The sequence below is a fragment of the Engystomops pustulosus genome, chromosome 7 (assembly GCF_040894005.1).
Source record: "Engystomops pustulosus chromosome 7, aEngPut4.maternal, whole genome shotgun sequence".
NCBI classification, from domain to species: Eukaryota; Metazoa; Chordata; class Amphibia; order Anura; family Leptodactylidae; genus Engystomops; species Engystomops pustulosus.
The window spans coordinates 52,074,097-52,097,757 of NC_092417.1; the positions used below are offsets into that span (position 1 = coordinate 52,074,097).

General features: G+C 40.8%; 1 protein-coding gene across 4 annotated transcripts in view; it reads left to right on the forward strand.

Moving 5' to 3' along the window:
- Positions 1 to 2,619: 2,619 nt before the first annotated feature.
- Positions 2,620 to 23,661, forward strand: part of LOC140069790 (RAC-alpha serine/threonine-protein kinase) — an 85,860-nt gene continuing 64,818 nt past the window's right edge. For 2 of the 4 annotated variants that reach the window (XM_072115891.1, XM_072115894.1), the window contains exons 1-2: positions 2,883 to 3,115; positions 16,320 to 16,444. In XM_072115891.1, the coding sequence (XP_071971992.1) occupies positions 16,399 to 16,444 (46 nt within the window). In that variant the 5' untranslated portion in view covers positions 2,883 to 3,115; positions 16,320 to 16,398. Of the gene's footprint in view, positions 2,817 to 2,882; positions 3,116 to 16,319; positions 16,445 to 23,661 lie in introns of those variants that run through there. The other 2 variants (XM_072115892.1, XM_072115895.1) reach the window with 2 other exon arrangements.

Here is a 23,661-nt window from a genome sequence, read left to right on the forward strand (position 1 = left end):
CATTCTATAGCTTATCGCTAGTGGTCTTATGGCCAAGAAAATTGCCAAACTGCATCATGTAAGTTCCATGATAGTAGAAAGTTAAGTCCATCTATTCCAAGGCCAAGATGAGGTAAAATACTGGAGTCATACATCTACTTTGTTATAGTAAGATTCATCTTCTTTGTTATAGTAAGATCACAGACATACATGCAAATACCATGTTACAAAAAAAAATCAAGAATAAAAGCGCTTAAAAGATCAAGAAATTGAAGGAACTGTCAGTGGAGGAAGTCTGGTGATATGGGGTTGTTTTACAGCCAAAGATGATATTTGACCGATATTTGATTGATGGGGGTCCCAATGCAGAGCTATAAATATAAATCCTACAAGATGTGTTACTTTGTACTCGCAAGTACTATGGTTATGAAGAGGACATTGAAATTGTTCAATGAAAATTAATGGGGAAGATTAACTTACCCGGTCCCGTCACGATACCACTGTGCGTTGTACGACGAGGATTCGGGTCTGGCGCAATTCTCTAAGATCTTGAACCCGAGTTCCTGCATGTGTGGCTTCTGCGCCGAGGTCCGCTAGAGTCCACCATCTTCTTCCCGGTGCATGTGAGTGCTTGATCTTGCGACACAATTACTTTTTTAAATTCCGTGGCTTGTCCAAATTCTTTGGGTTGTCCAACGGCCACGCCCCCGAATTCTGTCACATGCAAGCCGGCGCTGATGCGCCACAATCCGATCGCGTGCGCCAAAAACCCGGGGCAATTCAGTGCAAAAATAATTGCAAAACCCGATGAAAGTGCTGCGTTCAGACCCTTAGTAAATGTGCCCCAATGGATTTGCCCCAACGGTCCCTCACCCCAATGAAACACTTGTGAGAAGAGCTGAAGAAAAAACTCTATTTCTACCCAAATGTGCCGACTGATATATACTAATAGTGGAAATGTGTAGAAAAGACCTGGGATTTTAGTCAAGACCAGGGAATAGCTAGGAAAGGCTCGACTCCACAGCAGACTTTCCCCATATTTATATACTCATACACACACAAACAGTTCTACGCTCATACACACATAGGGGCACATTTACTTACACGGTCCGCAGAGTTCACTGAAAGTGCATTGTCCAATGATAATGCACTGTGCTGTGATTCACTAAGATCGTGGGCCCGATATCCTGCATCTGTCGCTTTCCCGCTCAGGTCTGATGGAGTCGACCTTCTTCTTCCGGGTGCAAGTAAGTGCATTGTCTCGCAAGCACTGTACCCACGCCACATGCGCAGCGAAGGATGGGTGTAGTATGCCTGCTTCAATTGGTGACTGTGAGGGGAGCACTGGACTGATGTAATTATAAAAGATGTATTCGGTTGCTTGGTTTAAACATATCTGATCCTTTTGTTCTCAGGTGAGATGACCTGCCACTAGAGACATGTGGCACTGACTTATTCCCCTCTGACCACTATGAACACATTGGGGCACATTTACTTACCCGTCCTGCTGACGCCGCCGATCCAGAATGTCCGACGAGGATTTGGAGCTGCCGTGATACACTAAGATCGTGCGTCCAATTTCCAGCATGTGTTGCTTCCCCGATGCGCAACAATTCGATCGCGCGCGCCACAAACCCAGGGCAATTCAGGGCAAAACGGAAAAAGTTGTGAAACCCAGAGAAATTGCGTTTTCGGCCCTTAGTAAATGTGCCCCATTCAGCTCGTACATGTCTACGAGATCTATCTGAGGCTGGTCCTTGAGGTTTCACAGGAAAGGGTATAAAGGGCTACTAGTTCTCCCAATGCTGAGACTTCTGGGAATTATAAAAACACTGGTCCAGAAGTGATCCCACTCCTAGGAAGAATACACACATGTTAAAGTTCAGCAAGCTGCCCCAACCCCTTTATTTGTCTGACAGTAGCCAACACATCCCATTTAGTACCAAAATTTGGAGACAAAAAGATCTGGACGGCGCACCCAAACATTATATAATTTTCTATTTCCGAGAGGCTACAATAGCACAAGGTCACAGTGAAGTGGTCTGATGCAATAGATCAAAATCTAACTAAGAACCTCAAGTTTGTTACTATAGATCAATGGATAATGTGTGGATGTGCGGTCCAGTTCTTTTACTCTCCAAAAGTTGACATCCCTTTTAATGTTTAACTGAGAGTTGTCTAAAGCGTGTGGCCAGCTTTATCTAGCGCTGTATCTCATGACCCTAGAGTCTGTTGGCACCCTGCCCCTAGTTATATCTTTGATGCCCACTATGACCATTAGTTAGGTCACAGTGCACAACTCTTTACCGCTTGGCATAGTTACAATGTTCTTATTTGTTTCTCTTATATCATATTGTCAGTGTTTCCCTATCCCTGGACATGCATTTACCTACATATAACTATAAAACTGTATGTACATGATATAAACCTATTGAGAAATGATTCTAAATGACTTCAAATCAATGTGACTCCAGTGCCGTCCTCTTCCAGCAGCTCAGAGGTTAAAGCTCACCTGTCTGCTGGGTATACACACATAGAGAGCAGACTCCTCCCTTGTAGTGCTGTGATGGATTTCCTAGCACACAGAGCTAGCTGCAGGCGGTAGGACCCAGTGGTCATTTGGAGGCAGAGGGTGTAAGAGGCACAGAGGGAGACACATACACAGAGAGGCTGGAGAAAGGAAGAGAAGGCAGGAGGAGGATCACTCTGTGCAAAGGGAGGAAGAGACATTACTGAACACTGTGCAGGCACAGAGGAAGAGAAAGCACAAGTGAGGGGCAGCTGATCCTCTGCACCAAGGATGATCCAGGGCTGAAGACTCATCCTGCAGCAGCAAGGTGACAGCAGCAGATCCTCCCATCCCTCCATACAATCAATGGGCTGAATCTGCAGCAGCAGCAACACTACAAGCAGCAGCAGCAGCAGCAGCCCTATCCTTCCCCTCTTCCTCCTCCCACCCTCTCCCCCTCTCTCTGTCTGCTCTCTCCTCTCCTCCCCCCTCCTTCCTTCTTTCCTCTCCCTTCCCTCTCATGCTCCCCTCGGTGATGGTGAGGCTTCAGCTGGCTGCAATCCACCACTAGGCCCAGTGGCTCTCCTTCTCCTGCAGGCACAGCTCCTACACACCTCTTGCATCCATGTAAGTCAACAGCCCTCCCTTGTATGTCTGTCTGATGCATGCACCCACACTGTAACAGCATCTACATCAATGCAGGGCCTTGCTGCAAGACCCTCTAATCATCCTGCCCATCTTCTGTAAATGCCCCCATCTGTCTAGTGCCCCACCCCCCTGTAGGGTACAGATTGCAGTGTAGCCCCTGGCCTGCTATATGGGATGGTTAATACATCCACACTGTGTATTTGCCACCTCCCTGTCACATAGACTGCATAGTGTCTGAGTGCTAGGGATGGTTCCTACTGCTTGGATTACATGTGGAGGTGAATGTGTGATGCCGGATGTATTTACTCCTAGGGCTGTGGCTGGAGCTGTCCTGTATGTTTTCCCATATACCGGTGAGAATAAAGGACTAGATTCCTGCATGCTCCCAGGCCCATAGTCACCCTGATACATTGTGTATAAATATACCTCTGTTCTATGTAAATAGACATCTTGTACTGATATGATGCATTGTCTACAATGTATCCATTGTTCTAGCACAGCGTAATTTATATTCTCCACGTTTCTAAACCTTTTTGCAGCCAGTTTAATGCTATCAGTTGAATGCACCCCTCCCAATTCTGCCCACTTCTTGCGTACATACTGTAATATGTATGGCTGTGCTGCTTTACCATGACACATCCCACTCTGGCTTCTGCAACCAGCCTGCTATGTGGAGCAGAATCATTGCTCCTGGTACCCAGCCTTCTAGGAATACAGGAGAATAGAAAGAGAAAGGAAGCCAATGTTTACCTGGAAAATAAATGTATATGTACCATAACTAGCAGGCTTATGTTTAACCCTGCTGCTGCCTTTGGACAATGACCATATATTTAGTAATGGGATGTTATTTAGCGATGTTATATATGGGACATTAATGCTTGAGTTATAAAGCAGCAGTCTGACACGTGTCGTAGTGAAGTGGTGGACATGTTTTGACGTAGCGCTGTCAAACTAAACTGACATAATAATATAGAGTTAAAGAAACCATGATTAAGATTAGTGTTATTCAACCTGAGGCTCTCTAGCTGTTGCAAATCTACAACTCTCATCATACTCTGACATGTCTGTGGCTGGGAGTTGTAGTCTTAAAACAGCTGGCTAGCCCCAACTAAGAAACGCTGTAGTAACTACTATATAATAACTTGTGCTACACATAGTAAGGGCTTATTCACATCTTTACCTTGATTTTCTGATCATTTTAAAGAATATTAAAAATCACAGTGATTCAGTTCGTGAATAAGACGCAAGAAACGTAGAACAATCAAATCAAAAGGCTTGTCTGGTGGTTGGAAAATCACCACCACACCTGACCATGGGTAACTCATGGTATTGCTCCATTCATCTCTACGGTTGAGCTGCAATACCAGCACAAACCATGGTCAAGGGCGGCATTTTTGGAAAATGGCAGCCATGTTTTTTAACCTCCGTACAGCCCCTTTCAACTGAGATGAATTTACAGGTGGTCCCCTACTTAAGAACACCCGACTTACAGAAGACCCCTAGTTACAAACGGACCTCTGGATATTGGTAATTTACTGTACTTTAGCCCTAGGCTACTATCTATAATCAGCTGTAACAGTAATCACAGGTGTCTGCAAATAAGCTTTATTGTTAATCCTGGTTCTAATGACAATCCAACATTTTTAAAATCCAATTGTCACAGAGACCAAAAAAAATTTGGTTGGGGGTTACAATGATAAAATATACAGTTCTGACTTGCATACAAATTCAACTTAAGATCAAACCTACAGATTCTATCTTGTATGTAACCCGGGGACTGCCTGTATAATATTTTAGCTTTTGGTATGAAGACTTCAGACTAACCATTGATTACCAGTCATTTAAAAAGAGGGCGCCCAAAACTTCAATGTACTACCTGCATGCGGCTGCCACTATGTCAGCGTTTGATGACACCCAAGAGTTGGTTAGATTATAAAAAGATCAGAACACATAATCCATATCCAAATCTTAAAGCGTAGCCATAATCTAAGGCTATATTTACATGTTTGTGTAGAAGAATAAAATATATCCACTTTTTCACAGCCAAATGCACATAAACAATATTTCTTGAAAATGGACATAACTAGGATATGCTAAACTTTTAGTGGATCTCTGACATGGGCCGATAAGAAGAAATGCAATGTGACTTGAATACTATTGCTTTTAAAGGGAATCTGTCAGCAGAAAGAGACCAAATAAATTATGACCACGATGTTGGGATGCAACTTTACACCTTCCAGATAACATTTGCTTCCTGGACCAGTGTAGTGGAAACTTGTAGAAAACCAACTTTGAAGTAAGATGTATATTAGTTGTATAAAGTCATGGAGGTGGAGAGATTAGTACTCCTTGCCTTGCCTTACTACACCCTGGATGCAGCAGGTGGATTATTTCTGAGCATCCTGAGGCAAGCACTGCATGACTTCTCTTCTAATATCCATGTATCCATGAATTTAAATAACTATTATACACTTCAAAGTTTTTTATTTTTCATTTTTTTTCTTTTGATGATACCTGGACCACGCTGGGTTATGAAACAAACATGATCCGGAAAGAATTGAGATGCTTGACAACATACTTGGATTGGTACACACCAAAATTAGAGTTGTATGGTAGAGGACCGAAAGCTACCAACAGCAACGACAAATACCACCAAATACTTGAAACATAAAAAGGTCACGCCTTAAAGATATATTCAAAGTCACACATTTTATTGAAACATGCTAAAATACAAGATTCTTGTATTTTAGCATGTTTCAACATACTGGGATTGGTTTAAATTTGTTTGAAATTTTAATGTTCTACACAAACCAAATGTTCAGTTAGCCCCATACCCTTGATGACGCCAGTTCGGCCAAACATGTCGAATGGGCGCAGCTGAATTGTGAATTTTTTTTTTTTTAATGAGCAGTAGACAGCGATCTAGAACTCCTAAAAACTTAGGGACTATGTGAGAATCAACACTCTAGGAACTGTTAGAGGGAAATTGAGCCTTAAATATTTTGCATACCTATAGGGACTAATAGGGATTGTTCCTATCAGCAAGTCTTTTGCTAACATGGACGTTAGTTTAATAGGGGGGAACTGATCCACCCCCCTAGATCATAGTATTCCCTATATCCCTGAACATGAACGCATATTTATGAGTTTGGACACTACCTGCTTGCGTTTTTAACACACAAATTGCACTGTTCTTAACCAAAATTTAATAAAAGTTATATTTTAGTAATTGTTTCGCCTTGGTGGACAAAAAGGTTTTTTGGTCGCTAGCCAGGCGACTATTGGAAAATTAATTGAAATTTAATGTTCGTGACCAAGGACTAAGTGGATCTGGATGGGCCCATGATCTGGCTCTAGCCTTATGGTCCTAACTACTTTTCTTTGGAATTGGATATGTTATGTATTGATATGCATACGGAATGTTAACATTGATTTTCACTTGTGATCTTCTACAATTCCCAGATTGAATCAAAATGAAATCCTGTATCCATATAAAGTTTGTTTTTGGATTTCATGGGAGTTTTCAGTTCAATAAAAAAAAAAAAAAGCACACAGAAATGTGTTAATCTGCTGCTGGAAATTGACATACCGATTAATGAATTTTATGTACCGTTATATGTATTACCGTATATACTCGAGTATAAGCCGACCACCCTAATTTTACCACAAAATACTGGGAAAACCTATTGACTCGAGTATAAGCCGAGGGTGGGAAATGCATTGGTCACAGCCACCCCAGTATATAGCCAGCCAGCCCCTGCCCCAGTGTATATAGCCTGCCAGCCCCTGCCCCAGTGTATATAGCCTGCCAGCCCCTGCCCCAGTGTATATAGCCTGCCAGCCCCTGCCCCAGTGTATATAGCCAGCCAGCCAGACCCTGCCCCAGTGTATATAGCCAGCCAGCCAGACCCTGCCCCAGTGTATATAGCCTGCTGCTGCCGGACAGATCGCACAGAAGATATACAGGGGTCGCCGGAAAGGTGAGTTTAGATATATTTATTTTTTTGACTCGAGTATAAGCCGAGTTTGGGTTTTTCAGCACATTTTTTGTGCTGAAAAACTAGGCTTATACTCGAGTATATAAGGTACTTTGGGAAATTTACAATCACTTGAATTACACACAGGAATTTCTGTAAGAAAATTCACGATTAATACGCATAGTCTGCGGTTGGCTCTAGAAACTGAAAATGGAATTTTTTTTGGGTGGTATTATAAAACTCTACAGATCTTTATGAAGTCTTATCCTATAGGTTAGTTAACATGGTCGCTGTAAAAAGCTCTGAAATTGCTGAATTGTATTGTTGAGAAAAGATTCAATGTGAAAATCACATGGAATCTGTAAGGGCGGACTCTCGCATGGTGTTTTTAATTTAAAACAATGTGGCCAAACCCCTCCCACTTGCACCTTGTGTCAGTGGCCATATGTAGTCAAGTCCTATTAAATACAAGATATCCACTTGCAGATCACAGCCACTGATTTTGCTCCTGAAAAAATTATGGATTATTATTATTATTATTATTATTATTGGGAACCTAAGGGATTCCTTGCATCTTCTCGAAATGTGGTTGTCCCATAACATCCAGCAAGTGCACAGTCCGTGACTCACAGACCAATCACTGTCTTGTGTCCCATGCCTAAGAATATACCGGTCCCCAAAGTACTTACATGAGCTTTATGTCAAAATGAATCAAATAAACTTTATTATCTTCTTCCTATACAGAATGATTAAAAAATGCAGGTGATTGATAAAAGCTTAGGTGTAAAAGCTTACCGTATATTGCCAGATTCTATTATATTACGAAGGGTTTTTTTTTTTGTGAGTTTTAACATTTTTCCTTTTAATAAACCCCCTTGCACACCCCAAGGCAAAAAAACTGAAAGTAGTCAAGTGAGCGATGACTAACTTGTAAAATATTTACTTGTTGAAATTAGAAACATAAAGAACCAGCATGATTGTAATGATAAAAACAGAAAGAAAAAACTCCCAAAGGTAAATAAAACTTTATAGGACTGCACAGGCTTAGACTCAATGGAATAAGTTGCCTTCTGTTTTTGCTCTATATTTCTCTATAAATTACTGGATTATGTTTTTGGACAGAATGATTAGAACTGGGACAAAAATGACCAGAAGAAAAGTTGAAATAAAACTCCTACAGTGACTGTTTATACAATGACAATTATACTATGTCATTAAATATTGTAAGGAGCAAAAAAAATATATATATATATACCGGTATATTATACAAATTCCCCCCCTCCAAATGTTTCCCATTCTAGTATTGGAAGCCCGCTCCTCCTCAATTTTGGTTTGTAACGAACCAAAAGTAATAACTTTTTTGTTTGGTTATGTGGTTACCTGAAGAAATCACTGACCTTAATTGACCCATTAACTACCGTAATTGACTGCTGAAGCCAGTTTGTTTGTTTTGTGCAGTAGTAGCCATACTATAAATGAAGCAAATGTGACCAGCCTGCGAGAGCTGGAAGCACACACAAGTTAACGTGTTAGGGCTTATTGACCCACTTGGTTGTGTTTTTTTTTTTCTTCCCAGTATAGTATTCGTGATTTGTAAGGACTGTATACTAACCCCTTCTTTTTTTTATATTCTTATTCACGTTTCAGTTTTATCACTTATCCGTAAAAAAAAAAAAAAAAAAGCCCACACACAAATATCGCTGCCCCTTAAAAATAAAAACAAAAAATCACATATATTTTGTACTTCTATACCAGCCCTTACGACAAATGTGTAATCAAAAATATAGCATAGACATGACTCTGCCCACATGCGCACTGTGAGGTGGCGTGACGTCATCAGGCAGTTTATTATTTTATCATGAAAGAGGCAGTTCTGGGCCTTTCAATAAAAGGGCGGGGGGCAGTGCTGGAGATTTTATTTTAGATAGTAGTTGCTACATTCTTCACCATAGGCTTACACTCTAGTCAATAACTTTTCCAAGTTTTTTTGTCGCAGAATTAGGTGCCTTGGCTTATGCTCGGGTCTGTCTGTGTGTGTGAATATATACAGTGTAAGATTTGCATTCTTTTTTACATATGCTGTACAGAAAGGGTTAATAAAAGTTCAACATATGAAACCCAAAATTGTGCTTTCAAAAACTACATTTAATTCTGAAAGAAAACAGACCCCATACAGCAATGGTGACTGGAAAATAAAAAAAAAATTATAGCTTGTAGAAGCCATTGACGGAAAAAACAGAAAAATAACCTAGACATTAATGTGGAAAATGGATGCAGAGATGAGAGGTTTATCAGACACACAAACTTCCATTGATATTAATTGGGGCATATGTGTTTGTGTGAGTTTGTACCTCCTTTTTTTTTTTTCTTTTTTACGTATGGATCAGTTGTTCTCCAATTTGTGTTTAATTTGTTCATAAATAGGGGTGAAGAACACTACAACAGATGCGCACACACTCACGAACACCAGCACCCTGGTGTAGGCGTCCCCAAAAAAAGCTCAGATAGTCCAAAAAGACTAATGCATTTTTTTTTTTTTTTTTTACAAAAGAAAAGGGCAAAATAAAGATACATGTCCCACAATGTGCCATATAAATCTGTTTGGCTCTATGGTGACGGCACAGTGCACACCTTGACTCCTGGTTAAATCTAGTCCAAATCTAAACTATCATTACAGAACCTTATAGTCCATTTCAGACAAGAGTCACTGACAGACGCCTGTGCACCAGAAATTTCGGGTCACATGAAGAAGTGAAACTCTAAACACTGCAACCAAAGTTAAGTGTTGATGCCTTCATGATGATAGACTTGGCTAAGGATAAAGGGCTGAAGGTTATATAGGATTGTTACTTGGTTCTGACCAATGGAAATTGGTTCCTATGGTTGCATGAAAAATAAAAACTGGCCCATTACTAGTTACTATCATATGGGTACAGTTTATAGTACAGTACTTGGACCAGACTTCTAGGGAAATCGGTAAACAAAGGTTGTGCGTGAATATGAAGAGCTCAAGATACTGTAAATGTGGTATAGAAATATTTGCCTCCTTCCTCATGTGGCTCTATAGCGCAGGACTGTCCTAGGCTTTGTTACATCATGAGGCCAAATAAATGGGTTCATTATTCCTGTTCTAGAGTAATCTGCCCTCGGCCACACAAGGTGAGGTCATATCCTGCATGTGACTCTGTTTTCATTGCAAGAAAATCGTACATTGGTTGTGTAACTTATAATATTTTATATTAGTTATTCCTATTGCATTCTTATTCTAGTAATTTTTTCGTTATCCATGGAATATAATAATTAGAGGAATAAACAAGAAAAATTTCCATCATGTAATTGATGTGGTACAGACACAGTAAGAGCCATTTCACATGGCTGTGGTTGGTCCCTGAAGTGTCCTGTTCTTTGGACCATCCACACTGCTGGTGATATGAAGTAAGGAGTCCATGCTTCCCTGTTTAGACCTCAGTGCTCACACTGTAGACATGATATTTACATGTATCACCATGATGCAAGGAATCCCATCCCCAGCAAGAAATGGGACACTTTATGGATCAACCATGGCAGTGTGAATCCTTGGGGCTCCTTCATACTGATGTGTCTGCAAAAAAGCACTACTTTTGCATCAGTGATATCTGCAACAGTTTTTTTTTTTTCACACATTTGTTTGGCATCTGTTGGTATGTTTTTCCACTATGCACACGTGTACCCCAACTCATAGCTCTGGTCTCATGAGAGGCGGAACCGCAGCTGACCCCCATTGCTTTCTATGAACGGATCGTCTCGCTTGAACTGAAGCATGCGTACCAGCAGAGATGGGAGATACTAGAGATGGACTTGCTCCCTGTTGGCATGAGGGAAGAAAGGCTAGTACAGTTTGATAGGTTGTGACTAGGAGGTCCTTGCATGGCAGGCAATAAGCAGTGTTACTGTGCTGTGTATGAATGACTAGGTGGAAGAGCTGACTGTTTAGTAACACAATATCCTTATATGCATAGAATGTACATTCTCCCACCACACACATGACCTGCTAAGACTTTGAGGAAATCTACCAAATCTTTGTTTTAATGCAATATGAACTAAACTTGCCTTGAGAATGCTGTTGTTACACTGATGCAGAAACATATCTTGTTTAATCCCGATTTTGTTGAAAAAAAACATTATAAAGTTATGATAATGAGGCTCTGTTGCTCCAGTGCCCGGCTCAGCAATTCTCCTCTTGCCCTAGTTATGCACTGCTCCAGAGAATGATGTAATCACTGTGTTGTCTCTGACAGGTAGAAGTAATCAATTGCTGCACCATCCCCCAGCTGCTGTGTATGAGTCAGGTTGATTAGTCCTGTCTGGGCAGTTCAGGAAGCTCTGTGTAATGTGTTTATGTAGGTAGCCTGCATGCAACCCAGCTTTCCCAAGGTCCTGAATTGTATAGTTGTATTAAACAAGATATGTTTCTGAATTAATGTATCTACAGTATTCACAAGGTATGTTTTATTCACAATGCGTAAAAACAAATGGTAAATTTCCTTTCACTTCTTTGACTTGCTCCAAACCTTTATAGCATTCGGCTAACTGTATACTGTGACTATTATTCAAAGTTGTTTCTATGCAAATATTCTTACGGGAATTCTACAGCGTGATACAGTAGCAATAGATTGTCTATATGACTTTCACATTCAATGCACTTTTTTTTTTATTTTAATACAGGCAGTCTACGGGTTACATACAAGATAGGTTCTGTTCTTAAGTTGAGTTTGTATGTAAGTTGGAACCGTATACTTTATTATTGTAACCCCAGTCAAAATTTTTTTTGGTTTCTGTGACAATTGGATTTTAAAAATTTGGGATTGTCATAAGAACCAGGATTAACAATAAATCTTAATTACAGGCACCATTGATAACTGTTATAGCTGTTTATTGTAGCCTGGGGCTAAAGTACAGTAAATTACATACGACCCCTAGTTACGGACCTCTGAATGTTGGTAAGTCGAGTGTTCTTAAGTAGGGGACCGCCTGTACACGTTATTGATGGGCACCAATAATTGTGATACACTAAAAAGACAATGGTGTCTGTGTCTTCCCTCCGAGATATGGTGTGAACTTCAGTACATACTATTTTTCTGCACGAAAAGGACATAGTTCAGTATTAAAAAGTAAATGACAAATCTGCTTACAAGTGCTGGCCTTGTGTGTCTTTGAGAACAGACTGTATTGTGGGGGCATATCTTGATATGTGAGGGTAGTTGTAATTTCCTTTTTTTTTTTTTTTTTTTTTTTTTTTTTCTTTTCATTTTGGGAAAATGGTTGATAGACCTCTAACTGAAGACTGAGCATTTTGGGTTACCTCCATAATCTGTGAGTTTTTCTCAGGTAAAGGATATAGTAAAGGCCTTAAGTGCATAGTAAAGAGCAAAGGGCCTTTTAGGGTGCGTCCACATGTTAGTTTTTCAGATGCAGTTTTTGAAGCCAAAATAAAAAGCCAAAAAATAATTGAAAGGTGCTGCCCCTCTTGCTTTTATTCCATTCCAGGTTTGGGCATCAAAAACTGCATGTGGAAAACTGAACGTGTGGTCGCACCCTTAAGGCATTTTTACTCGGGGACAATGATGAACAACCGTTCATATACAAACATGCCCCAAACCAGCATCCATTTACATGGGCAAAAAAAATACACATTGTTCAATATAAATTCATCCCAAGCAAAAGGGCAACTTGCCTGTAGAAAAGAACGACTATACTCATTGTTCTAAATATCAAGTTTTCATTGGCCTCGGGTGTAGAGCGGAAAGCTGACTGCAATGTCTTATATAGACACACAGTGTCCGATTCTTTATTTTCGAGCTATAGGCATGTCTTGTATTGCCATATGGTACCTACATCCAACACCATATTACATAGATATCTAAGGCTACCTGTACACGACTGTGTGTGATATCGGGCTGCATTGTACCCATGGTCTGTTGTTTGTGTCCCACTTGTTGTTGGCACGTGAGGTCCTTCGCGCTCCAATGAGAATAGAAACAGACTGCCCATACACAGGGACTGTATATGAACCCATAAAAATACCTGGGCCAAGTGCTAGCTATTGACACAATGGCTGGCATGTGGTCAAAAATAATGTTTGTGTAAATGTAGCCTAATAGCTATAATCTGGGGGGGGGGAGGGGGAATCTTTTTGTAATATTAAATCTGATTGAGCATGGCATAATTTTAGTCAGACTGAGGTGCCGAGGGCCCAGCTGAAAAATTGATGCTGATGACCTGCTATATAACTGCATACAAATGTTACCAGTCCTATTCACAGAAGTTGTCTGCTGCCTAATCCTTGCCACTTGGGTTCCTTTCACTCACTGGTGTAGCCAGGAAAAAGCTGAGAGGCCCTGTCCGTATTCGACTGAATGGCTTTTGTCTTAGAATTGTGCTTTTTTTAGATCAGGATCCAGGGATACTTACCATGAAGCGGCAAACAATTGGCGAGGGGGGGGGCACCTATTAGTGAGGTTACTGGTTGGTTTCTCTCTGTACCATATAATTAACCCGATATGTGCAATAATAGGGTCAACCATGCATTTTTTTTTTCTCATGGTGGGATGAGTGGTTGAAGGAGGCCTTGCTTCTAGCTCTGGGTAACCTAACATCAGGTGTCAATAATGCCGATTGTCCATATTCCTTCTTGGCTGCCACCATAAAAGTTCTATATGACTGAGGTTTCAGCCCCCTTCTCTTTTATTTTTTAATTTTATTTAATTAAGCTTTCATGAGCACATATTAACATGGTTAATATCTTGTGGACAACATATTAAGCAGCGGTGCTCAGAGAGGGTTACCAGCTGCGAGATAAACACCTACCTCGTGCCCTGGCTGACAAAGGCTGTATGATGAGCTACTACAGGCAGTCCCCGGGTTACATACAAGATAGGGTCTGGAGGTTTGTTCTTAAGTTGAATTTGTATGTAAGTCGAAACTGTATATTTTATAATTGAAGTTCTAGACAATTTTTTTTCTTTTGCCCCAGTGACAATTGGAGTTTCAAAATTTTTGGTGTAATTGGACCAAGGATTATCAATAAAGCTTCATTACAGACATCTTACAGCTGATCATTGCAGTCTGGGACTATAGTAAAGCATCCAGAGATCTTCACCAGAGGTCACAGTGGGCAGAGGGGTCCGTCTGTAACTATGGGTTGTCTGTAAGTCGGGTGTCCTTAAGTAGGGGACCGCCTGTATTTACCAAGGAAGCACTTGAGTGTCCTAGCGAGCAGTAAAAATACAATGATGTTTATGAGGGAAAATGGTTTCAATGAGATGTGTTTGATGTGAAGGAAACGCCATTGAATGTATATTTACTGTACACAAATTTGGTATTTATTCAGTCCTCGCACAAACATTTACTAGTAGAATATTGGATAGAAGAAGTGGTGTGCGGCCATTGGGATGATGCATCTGCCACCAGATTACTGGTGGTAGACTGTCCTAATTTGCTTACTTGTTACCAGTAGAGGGTGTGGGCAGTGTTTTTTATTAGTTATGTCTTCTGAGGAAAAAAAACTTTGTAACAATATGCAAATGAGCCGGAGATGCTCAGTCTGACATCACCTGAGTGCCTCATGGCTCAGCTAACAACTAATTATGCATGCCCCTTCCCCTGTCCACTCTTCAGCTATCCGCAATTTTCGCAGTTACCATTCCTTGTGGGCCAGCAGCTTGCAGTGCGGCTGAGTAAGGAATGGTGGGCTTACGCATGCGCAAGCTTTGCAGGCAGCTGGCTGTCGTGGTCAGCTGTCTGTGACGAGTGGACAGGGCGGGGGTGGGGTGGAGTGTATAATTAGTTGTCAGGGAAGCTATGAGGTGCTCAGTGATGTTACACATGTTGCATATTTTTACAAAGTTATTTTCTCTGTAATTCAGAATTGATAAAAAACCACTGGCCTGTAATCTGGTGGTAGATATCCTTTAATGAAGCAGTTTAGAGATATTCGATCAAATTACATATTTATATCAATTGGTCATGGATATGAAGTAAACAGTAGTCTCCTAACAAGCTGGCGGGAAAAAAACTAGGCCTTAGGCTACCTAAACATGAATGTGTGCTTTTTCACTGGCCATGTGCAACGGACTCATCGGGGGAGAACTGAGGTAAAACTGTTCTCGTTGACCATGGAAAGCAATCAGAGGTCAGCGTTAATTTTATAAATAGTTGTAGGAGAATGAAATCTGAGCTCTAATTAACAGTTCTGCTCTAAGAGACTGATCAGTTTTATCTTCCCCATGGTCTGTTTGCAATTCTTGTGTCATGGGCGTGTAAGGTCCGCTCATGCGCCAATCAGAGTAGAAAAGACTTCTGAGAGACAAACTCGGGCAGGAATAGGACCACTGTTGGCTCATACATGGGGCCATGGAAACCACCTTCTTTTGAAAGCTGTTGAATAAGTGGCTAGCACACAACCCAAACCCATATCTGTGTGCATGAGGCCTAAGTTACAACCGTTAAATAAAGTGAGGAAATTTTAAATTGGGGAAAGGGGTCAATGAAAATTGTGTCAGCCTTTTAATCTGCTTTTGTCGACTGTTACTTAACTGGACTCTGATGTGTGAGCAGCACCGGGTGTTGTTTTACTATCATTGTAGCAATAATGACTATTTTTAGCATAGATGGACCATAAACTGAAATTGGAGGATGTCTATAAATGAAGGTTACGGTAGACCTGCAAATTGGCGAATTCTCTACAACTCGCCTTACAGATGTCTTCAGGGGCGTAACTTGAGGGGGTGCAGAGCGTGAGGTCGCACCTGGGCCAAGAGGCTTAGAGGGCCCATCATTTGTCACTTTCCCACATGAGAAGACTATTACTATGAACCATACATTAAAGTCAGGGGGCCTGGCACAGACTTTGCACTGGAGCCCATCAGCTTCAAGTTACGCCACTGGATGTCTTCAACGTAGTGTATGAAGCTTCATATATTAAAGGAATGACTTTCAAGGAAAAGTGACGTAACACAAAATCTGCCTCTCAAAATTTAAAAAAAAACAAAAAACTTCTTAGGTGTTATTTTAGCCTAAGGAGGCTCTGGCTTAGGTGTTGTGACATAATGTTTGACTTCTGTAGTGCCAAAAGATCAAGCTGTTCCTTGTGGGTCCATATGCTGCTCTTGTGACACCATAAGACTTTGTACTATATTTATTTGTTTTTTAATTTCTTCTCATTTTAGATACAACTGATCTGTGCTGCTATAGTTTTCAATCAAAATCTTCGTGAGAGCTGTCAATTTGAGTTATATTGCCGTCATTATGAATGAAATAGCAATTGTAAAAGAAGGTTGGCTTCACAAACGAGGTAAGAACATCAGGTTAAGTTTTATAGTGTTTGGTATGTTCTTTTTTTTTGATAATTAAAAACTTGTGTAAGAATATGGGAACTTAAAGGAAATCTACCATCGAAATCAAGCATGCTAAACCAGAGACACTTACTCATTGATCCAGGCACGGTGACTGTGGTAATCTTCTTATATTTGCTATCCATGCCCTGAGCCAGAAAGGTTCTGGGGGCCATGCTGTATCTGCACAGGCTGTTACACTGTTCTCTCTGCACTTCCTCCCCCTTCTTTCTGCCTGCTGTAATCTCAGTGTAACAACATGTGAAGCTACAGCACGGAAGAGCTCTGCTAAGGTTTCCCATAGCCCTCCTGGCTCAGCATAATCTTAAAGGTTGATTTTAGAAGGAAGGAGGCCATGGATCACAAATAGTGGTTAGCATTACAGCATGCAGCGCTGCTGGGTTCAAGTCCCAGGGTCAACATCTACAAAGAGTTTTTATGTTTCCTCCGGTTTCCTCCCACACTCCAAAACATACTGGTAGGTTGATTAGATTGTGAGCCCTATTGGGGACAGGGACCGATTTGGTAAGTTCTGTACAATATGCCGGCTCACGCTTTGTGGAACAACCTCTAAATTAGATGATCCAAACTACTCCCAGCAAAATTGTCTGCTTGCCATAGAGGCTCCATTCTGCAGGGGGTTGTTTGTAATGAGATGACTTTGATTTACTTGCTTTTAAAGAGATCCACTCCCAAATCATTCCCAAAGTATTTGAAGGGCACTTGGTAAGCTTTCCAGATATGTGGAATAGGTGCACAAATGCTGTAGCCACTCCCCTTGTGCGCTAATTTGTATAAAGAATAAAATCTATGTTTTCTTTAAATTGATAGCTATCTTTGAAGCATGAAAGATCTGTGTGTGTAGAGCACTTTATGAGCTTTCCAAAGCTGTTATCACTCCCTTTAAGGCAGGTTATCAGATCATTAGAATGATCTGCTTTATTTAAGAACTGGAATCTTCTAGCATTCGTGATTATACAGAATGATCTGAGAAGTTATTGAAAGTCATCCGGAGGTGGTAAAAGACTTTGATAAAGAGAGAAGTGTTTGTGACTGGGTGCGAACAATAGTGTTCACATGTACCTCAAAATCTTGATAATTTTCTCACTTTGTGAAGGAGATGCCATGAGAATTGTGTGTGGGGAATTTAGGAGCTGACAATGAGCAGCAGTGATATACTGAGAGGGCAGTCATTCCCAAGATGAGATCCTGGTACAGTGTTAACTGTTAGCGACCTGCCGTTTGTTTGTGTGTGTGTGTGTGTGTATGTATCTCTAAAAGTAGGGTTTTGTTGTGAAACCTGATCATAATTTGGGATGCAATTTGAGACTGTGTTTCCCTTGAATGTGTAATGGTTGTTTCAGTATAGACTAAGGGTAATGGGTTGATTTTCGCTTGCATACAGGACAACGGAATGGTTGACAAATTTGGGGAGCCTTCCCTATGATATAATGGTAAATGTAAAACCATCCAAACCTGGCATTGGGGCATATCTGGGACATCATTTTGCACTGAGGCATTCCATTCTGTAGGTAATGAAGTGTGATACCTTCAGTAACTTGAGCAATAGTGGCTGGGATAGTCCTAAAGATTCTGCTGCCCTGGGGTAACAGTACCGTTTTGGAGTTGGGGGGGCGGCTCTTATCTGGCTTCTGTTTTTGTTACACTTAACAAATTAGGCTATGGCTCAAGGGCAAAACTGCTTCATGTTGAGCTTATTACATTCCTTGAGCAACAACTTCATTGTGATACTAAATATTTGCCGCAACCGCCATCTGTCACTAAGCACATGGGTGTGAACTTACACATTGCTGATTTTTTGCAGAAATTTCTGTATGCTCCTATTCATTTTTTGTAGAAATCCATGTTTCCATTCTCTAAATAACCTTAATCAGATGAACTGATGTTCTTTTGGAACAAATTTGCCAAGTGCCTTGAAAGGTTTTTCCTGGTTAAAGATATTAATCTATCCTTAAAGGGGTTCGACACTTAGTGGGTACAGAATGTATTCAGACCGTTTAAAAAATGGTTCTTTTTCATTGCAGCTAGAGATGAGTGAGCACTAAAATGCTCGGGTACTCGTTACTCGAGTCGAACTTTTTCCGATGCTCGAGTGCTCGTTTTGAATAACGAACCTCATTAAAGTCAATGGGAGACTCGAGCATTTTTCAAGGGGACCAATAAAATGTGCATTTTATTGAGAAATAACGAAGCCAGTCCTGTTTCTTCATTTTTTTTTATTCAATGGAATATTCGTGGAACTTCACAAAGGAGAATGACCCCTGTTAAACATCTGCAATGTGTTCTTCACATACTATTGTGAAGAACACCTGGTTGTAATTTAAGGAAAGATGAATGCGGCCAAATTCAGAGATATTCTGGATGAAATCCTCTTCCATAGTGTTCTGGGCCAATGGTTCACCTTTTAACAAGACAATAACAAAGCAGTGGCTTCAGAACAACTCTGTGACCATTCTTAACTGGCCCAACCAGAGCATCTCTGGAGAGAGTTGAAAGTTAAGTGTACATTGATCAGCCAAAAAAAACTTTTTTTGATCTTGCCAATTGGCTGCAATGAAACATGGTTAGTATAACTAGGGGTGGTCTGTAAGTCTGGTGTTCTTAAGTAGGGGGCAACCTGTACAAGAAGGGCATGTCTGAAAAACAGGTCTCAGATTCTTGTTTTGTGTGTTAGCATTGTCTGGGCACAAATAAAACTAAATTGTTATAACAGATGATGAGATAATGTGCTGCACAGGTAGGATCATGCTCACTTTCCTGGGAAATGCTATGACCTCAGAACGCTCAGAAACCCAAAACAAACCAAGCTCCTGTGGCGGAATCTGCTAATTAATAGTTTTTTTTAGGAATTTAAAGGACCTCCTAAACCTTAACTCTACAGCTTTACTAGCATAGATCTGCTGATATCCTTCAGAAATTTGTAAATCATTTTGGAGGTCCTTTAGAACTAGAAATATTTGGGATATGGTGCTGGTAATGGGGAAGAGAATATTCTGGACTTTCTTTTTGGCTGTTGTCAAAATCAATGGGCTCAAAGCAAGGAGGGAAAAAATGTGACCTCCGTGATACCCCCATATTTCAACATCAGCCAAATATCTGCAAAAGTGGAGGCTTTTGACTCTCATGTGACTGCAGATTTCTGGAAATATTGCTCACTGGTGATGGGTCAAGTAATGGCATTTTGCGGGACCTGCTAGTGACAACACCTTATAATAATGCATCATGTAGTGCCCAAATATTATAGTCATAATAAAAGTGAAATAAAATATAGCTAAACCTTTGTAAAGACCACTCCTTTCACCCGACCAAATTTTGTGTCATAGATTTTTGGATCCACAATATATCTTGTGTACAGTCCTTATGAACTTATCCTTTTCAGCTCAGCATTTGAGTACACCTGTCTTTTTTTTTTTTTTTGTTTCTTGGCCCTGCCCATTGTCTTCACATCAGCAATGCCAAGAAAGCAGCAGCCTGGTTTGGAGTCTGTGGAGAAGGCATAAGCGAGCATCAACTCCTAAAAATACAAAAAAACCCTCTATAAGCTGCAGCTACCTAGGCCAGTGTTGGCAAACCTTTTAGGGACCGAGTGCCCAAACTACAACCAAACCCACTTATTTAAATGCAAAGTGCCAACATGGCAATTTAAGAAGTGACATGTTGCTACCTGTTTTGCAACGGCTTTTAATTGTATTGGCATCCTGAGGACTCCAATACAATTAAGAGAAAGAGGAGAAATTCTGACTATTATTGTAGCTTCCAGAGTCCCCTGAACAGGAAGAATTGCGGAGGCCCAGAGCAGGAGCTCCAATAATAAAGCAGCCTTGTCTGCACCTCCATGTTCCTCCTGTAGTCCCAGGCAGCTAAGGATGTGTAGCTTTAAAATAGCACTGATCACAGCACATCCTGGGTGGCCAAGGACTGCAGGAGGTGGTTTTGAGTCCTGTCTGGAAACTCTGTTCTGGGGTGATGGCCTGGGTGCCCACAAGGAGTGCTCCGAGTGCCACCTCTGGCACCAGTGCCATAGGTTCGCCACCACTGACCTGAAACGGGTAGGCACTCAGCAGGTCCAGTCACATCTCCTTGGGAGTTGACTGTTGCTGATTTGATATCATCTGGCGCTGGCATGTCTCCCCATTTGAGGGTCTCTTACACATCGGACTTGTGTACAGTGCACTCATTTTGTTCTTCCTGCTCTTCGTTGTCTGTTTTGCTTACTTTATGGACTACCAGTATAGATTGTGTAGAGTATAGCTTAATCTTCTCTTGACAGCGTGCCGTAGCCCTTCTCTGACTTTAGTATTCTACTGTCATGCTCGATAGTATGAGACACGCTTGAGTCATCAGTTCTCTTGTTTGGTGTGCCTCATTCAGTACATTGATGATTCACATCTCGGCCCCTGCGTGTCAGTGATGTGGGACTTGCTGTGTGGGTAGAGGCTCACGACCAGTATGACCACCTTTGTTTCAAATAAATTTGCAATTTATCCTCAGGGAAGAGGCAGAAGTCACATTTGCTTGATAACTGTTATGAAAGTTTTAAGATGAGTAATCTACCTAGACGTAACGGATCTATGAGCAGTTTGGATTTTCGGAAGTGTAGTGTGAAATTTCTAGCTGTGGTACAAATGCTGTGCACATCTCAGACCACTTTATGATCACCAATCTATAGAATGTCCATATATAACTGGCTAGATGGTGGTATTCAATGACCTCTCTGCCCACTGTGACCTCTGGTGAAGCTCTCTGGATGCTTTACTTGACTCCCAGGCTGCAATAATCAGCTGTCAAGTGTCTGTAATTAATTTTTTGTGATAATCCTTGTTCCCATGACTAAGCATTTTTTAAATGGATTTTCAAAATTTTGTCTGGACCTACAATTATAAAATATACTAGTTCTGTCTTGCATACAAATTCAACTTAAAGGGGTTGTCCGCGTTCCTATAAAAAATATATAGGTTTCCGGAGAAAGGCTGAAAAAAATGACCTCCTACTGTCGTGTTGTTGTTTTTTTGGACTTTTATAAAGTACTGAAATGATCAAAATGTCAATAAAGGCATTTCAGAACTTATGATTGCAGATGAATATGTCATCAGCTAAAACTTGAATTCCTTGTGACAGCTTCCCTTTAACACCGCAAAGAACGAATGCTGGCAATTTCTTCAGTTTAACGGTTAATTTATTGTAATTTTTGTTATAAAAAATATACTTTTATCAAACTTGACAAAAATTAGGAATAACCTGAAGAGTCTTTGCTTCTGGCATTGACTTTTGTCAGATTTTATTGACTCTGTCTATGATGACGTAAATCATTGTCTATTGTACTTTTAGTAAATATGTTCTGTGTTCAGTTTTGGATCATCCTTTTAAAGAATTCTGCATTGGGATTTTGCCAACTCTCCTGGATTTCTGGATCGGTCTCCTAAAAGAAAAGAGGGTATTATAAAGTTTGCATGCTTTGCGCAGCGCTGCGTAATCTGTAGATGTTACATAAATAAATTATTATTATTAAGGGGTTTTATGCAATCGTGGGGGGTGGGGCTACAGAAAAGAGGACATCAGTGGGCGGAGCTACATAAACTGGGCAGTATAACTGTGGGTTAAAATGAAGGGGGATGTTGTATGGAAGGGGACTAAAGAATGACGTTAATATTAGTTGATGGGCCACATTTGGTCGTTCTATGTATGGAGTTCACAGGGGTGTGTTCTACAGAAATTTTATACAAAGGGAACCACAAGAAGGAGAATAATTTGGAGTGGCTAATGAAAATGGGCATCATTGGGATGTTACAGGAAGGGGGTAGAGATAAGTTGGTCATATATTATAAGCTCATATATTATCAGTCTGCTGCCTTTTCATAGTGTATTTTTGAGGTTTACTACCAAAAGATAGTAGACGTGGTTTGTCATGACAAGGTACTCTGTTAAGTTGAAAACCTTTTCTGATGCCACATCATCACTAGCCCTTTGTCACTGCCCCCCATGCCTCACTGTCAGTCACTTGTTATGTCATGCCATTTATTCCAAAACCTATAACTCTACTATAATTGTACTTTGTGCAGTTTGCCTGTGTATATGGCAGGGGCGCCAGATTCAGGATTTCTGGCGCCCATTCTTCATGAATCTTGTGCCCCCTGCACTGCTCCGACAGAATGCACCACTTTTTTTTTGGCGCAAATTCTGTTGGATTTTGTATGTTAAATCTGGTGCAAGGTCCGACTGCGCAACGGAACGCCCCCTTCAGTACAGAAATTTGTTTTGCATTAGGTATAGTGCAGCAGCGCCACAAGACTGTCGCGCGGACCCTTCGTAAATACCGGTGCAAGTAGTCTGTACTATAAAGAACGTGCAAAGTCCAACAGAAAACTGGCAGAGGGGCTTGGTAAACGTGCCCCAATATTTCCGTGTGAGCATAAGAGAATCTGTTTTTGTTATCTCTCCTTCTTGGTTGAGGACTTTTCACGTTTATAACATTACGGTTTTGTATTTCAGGAGGAGGTTGATAACTGCTAGGTACTTTCCATCCGTATTGGATTACTATCAGGGCTTTTTTTGTACTCTCAAGATACAAACAGCACACAGGGAATTTTTGCTATTGAATAGTTTCCCTTTATTTCTCCACTTTAATATTTATCATCTAAGTGGCACTGCAGTCTAACATCTGTCTTCCTATCACAAGGCTGTCATATGGCTCTGCTTGTTATGGAGTTGTAATAACATTTATTTTACGGTGCATTACAGCTTTTACTGTCCCTGTCTGTACCTCCAGTTACATATCGGGCAGCAAAAATATTCCATTGGAGGCTGTGCAGCCTCTATTCACCGCTGTACAGACCCAGTGTTTCTAGGAATTCTATCCCCATCAGATTTCCCAGACTACATAATGCCAAACTGCTTAACTATTTAAGTACTGCTGTACAACTAGACTGCTTTATATTTCAGGACTCCGATAAAGCTGGGTTACAGTGGTAGTTGCAGTCATATTATTGTCAGACAACATATTTTTCTCAGATTTCTGATTCGTTGCATAGAACGGAGCAGCTCTGCGGGCCGTGGTGGCTTTTGCTTTCATCCCTTGGGCATATTTTTGTATGTAAATATTTTCTGTTCTTCCTTTTTTTTTCCTGATTTAATACCTTGAAAATGATGCTGGCAGCAG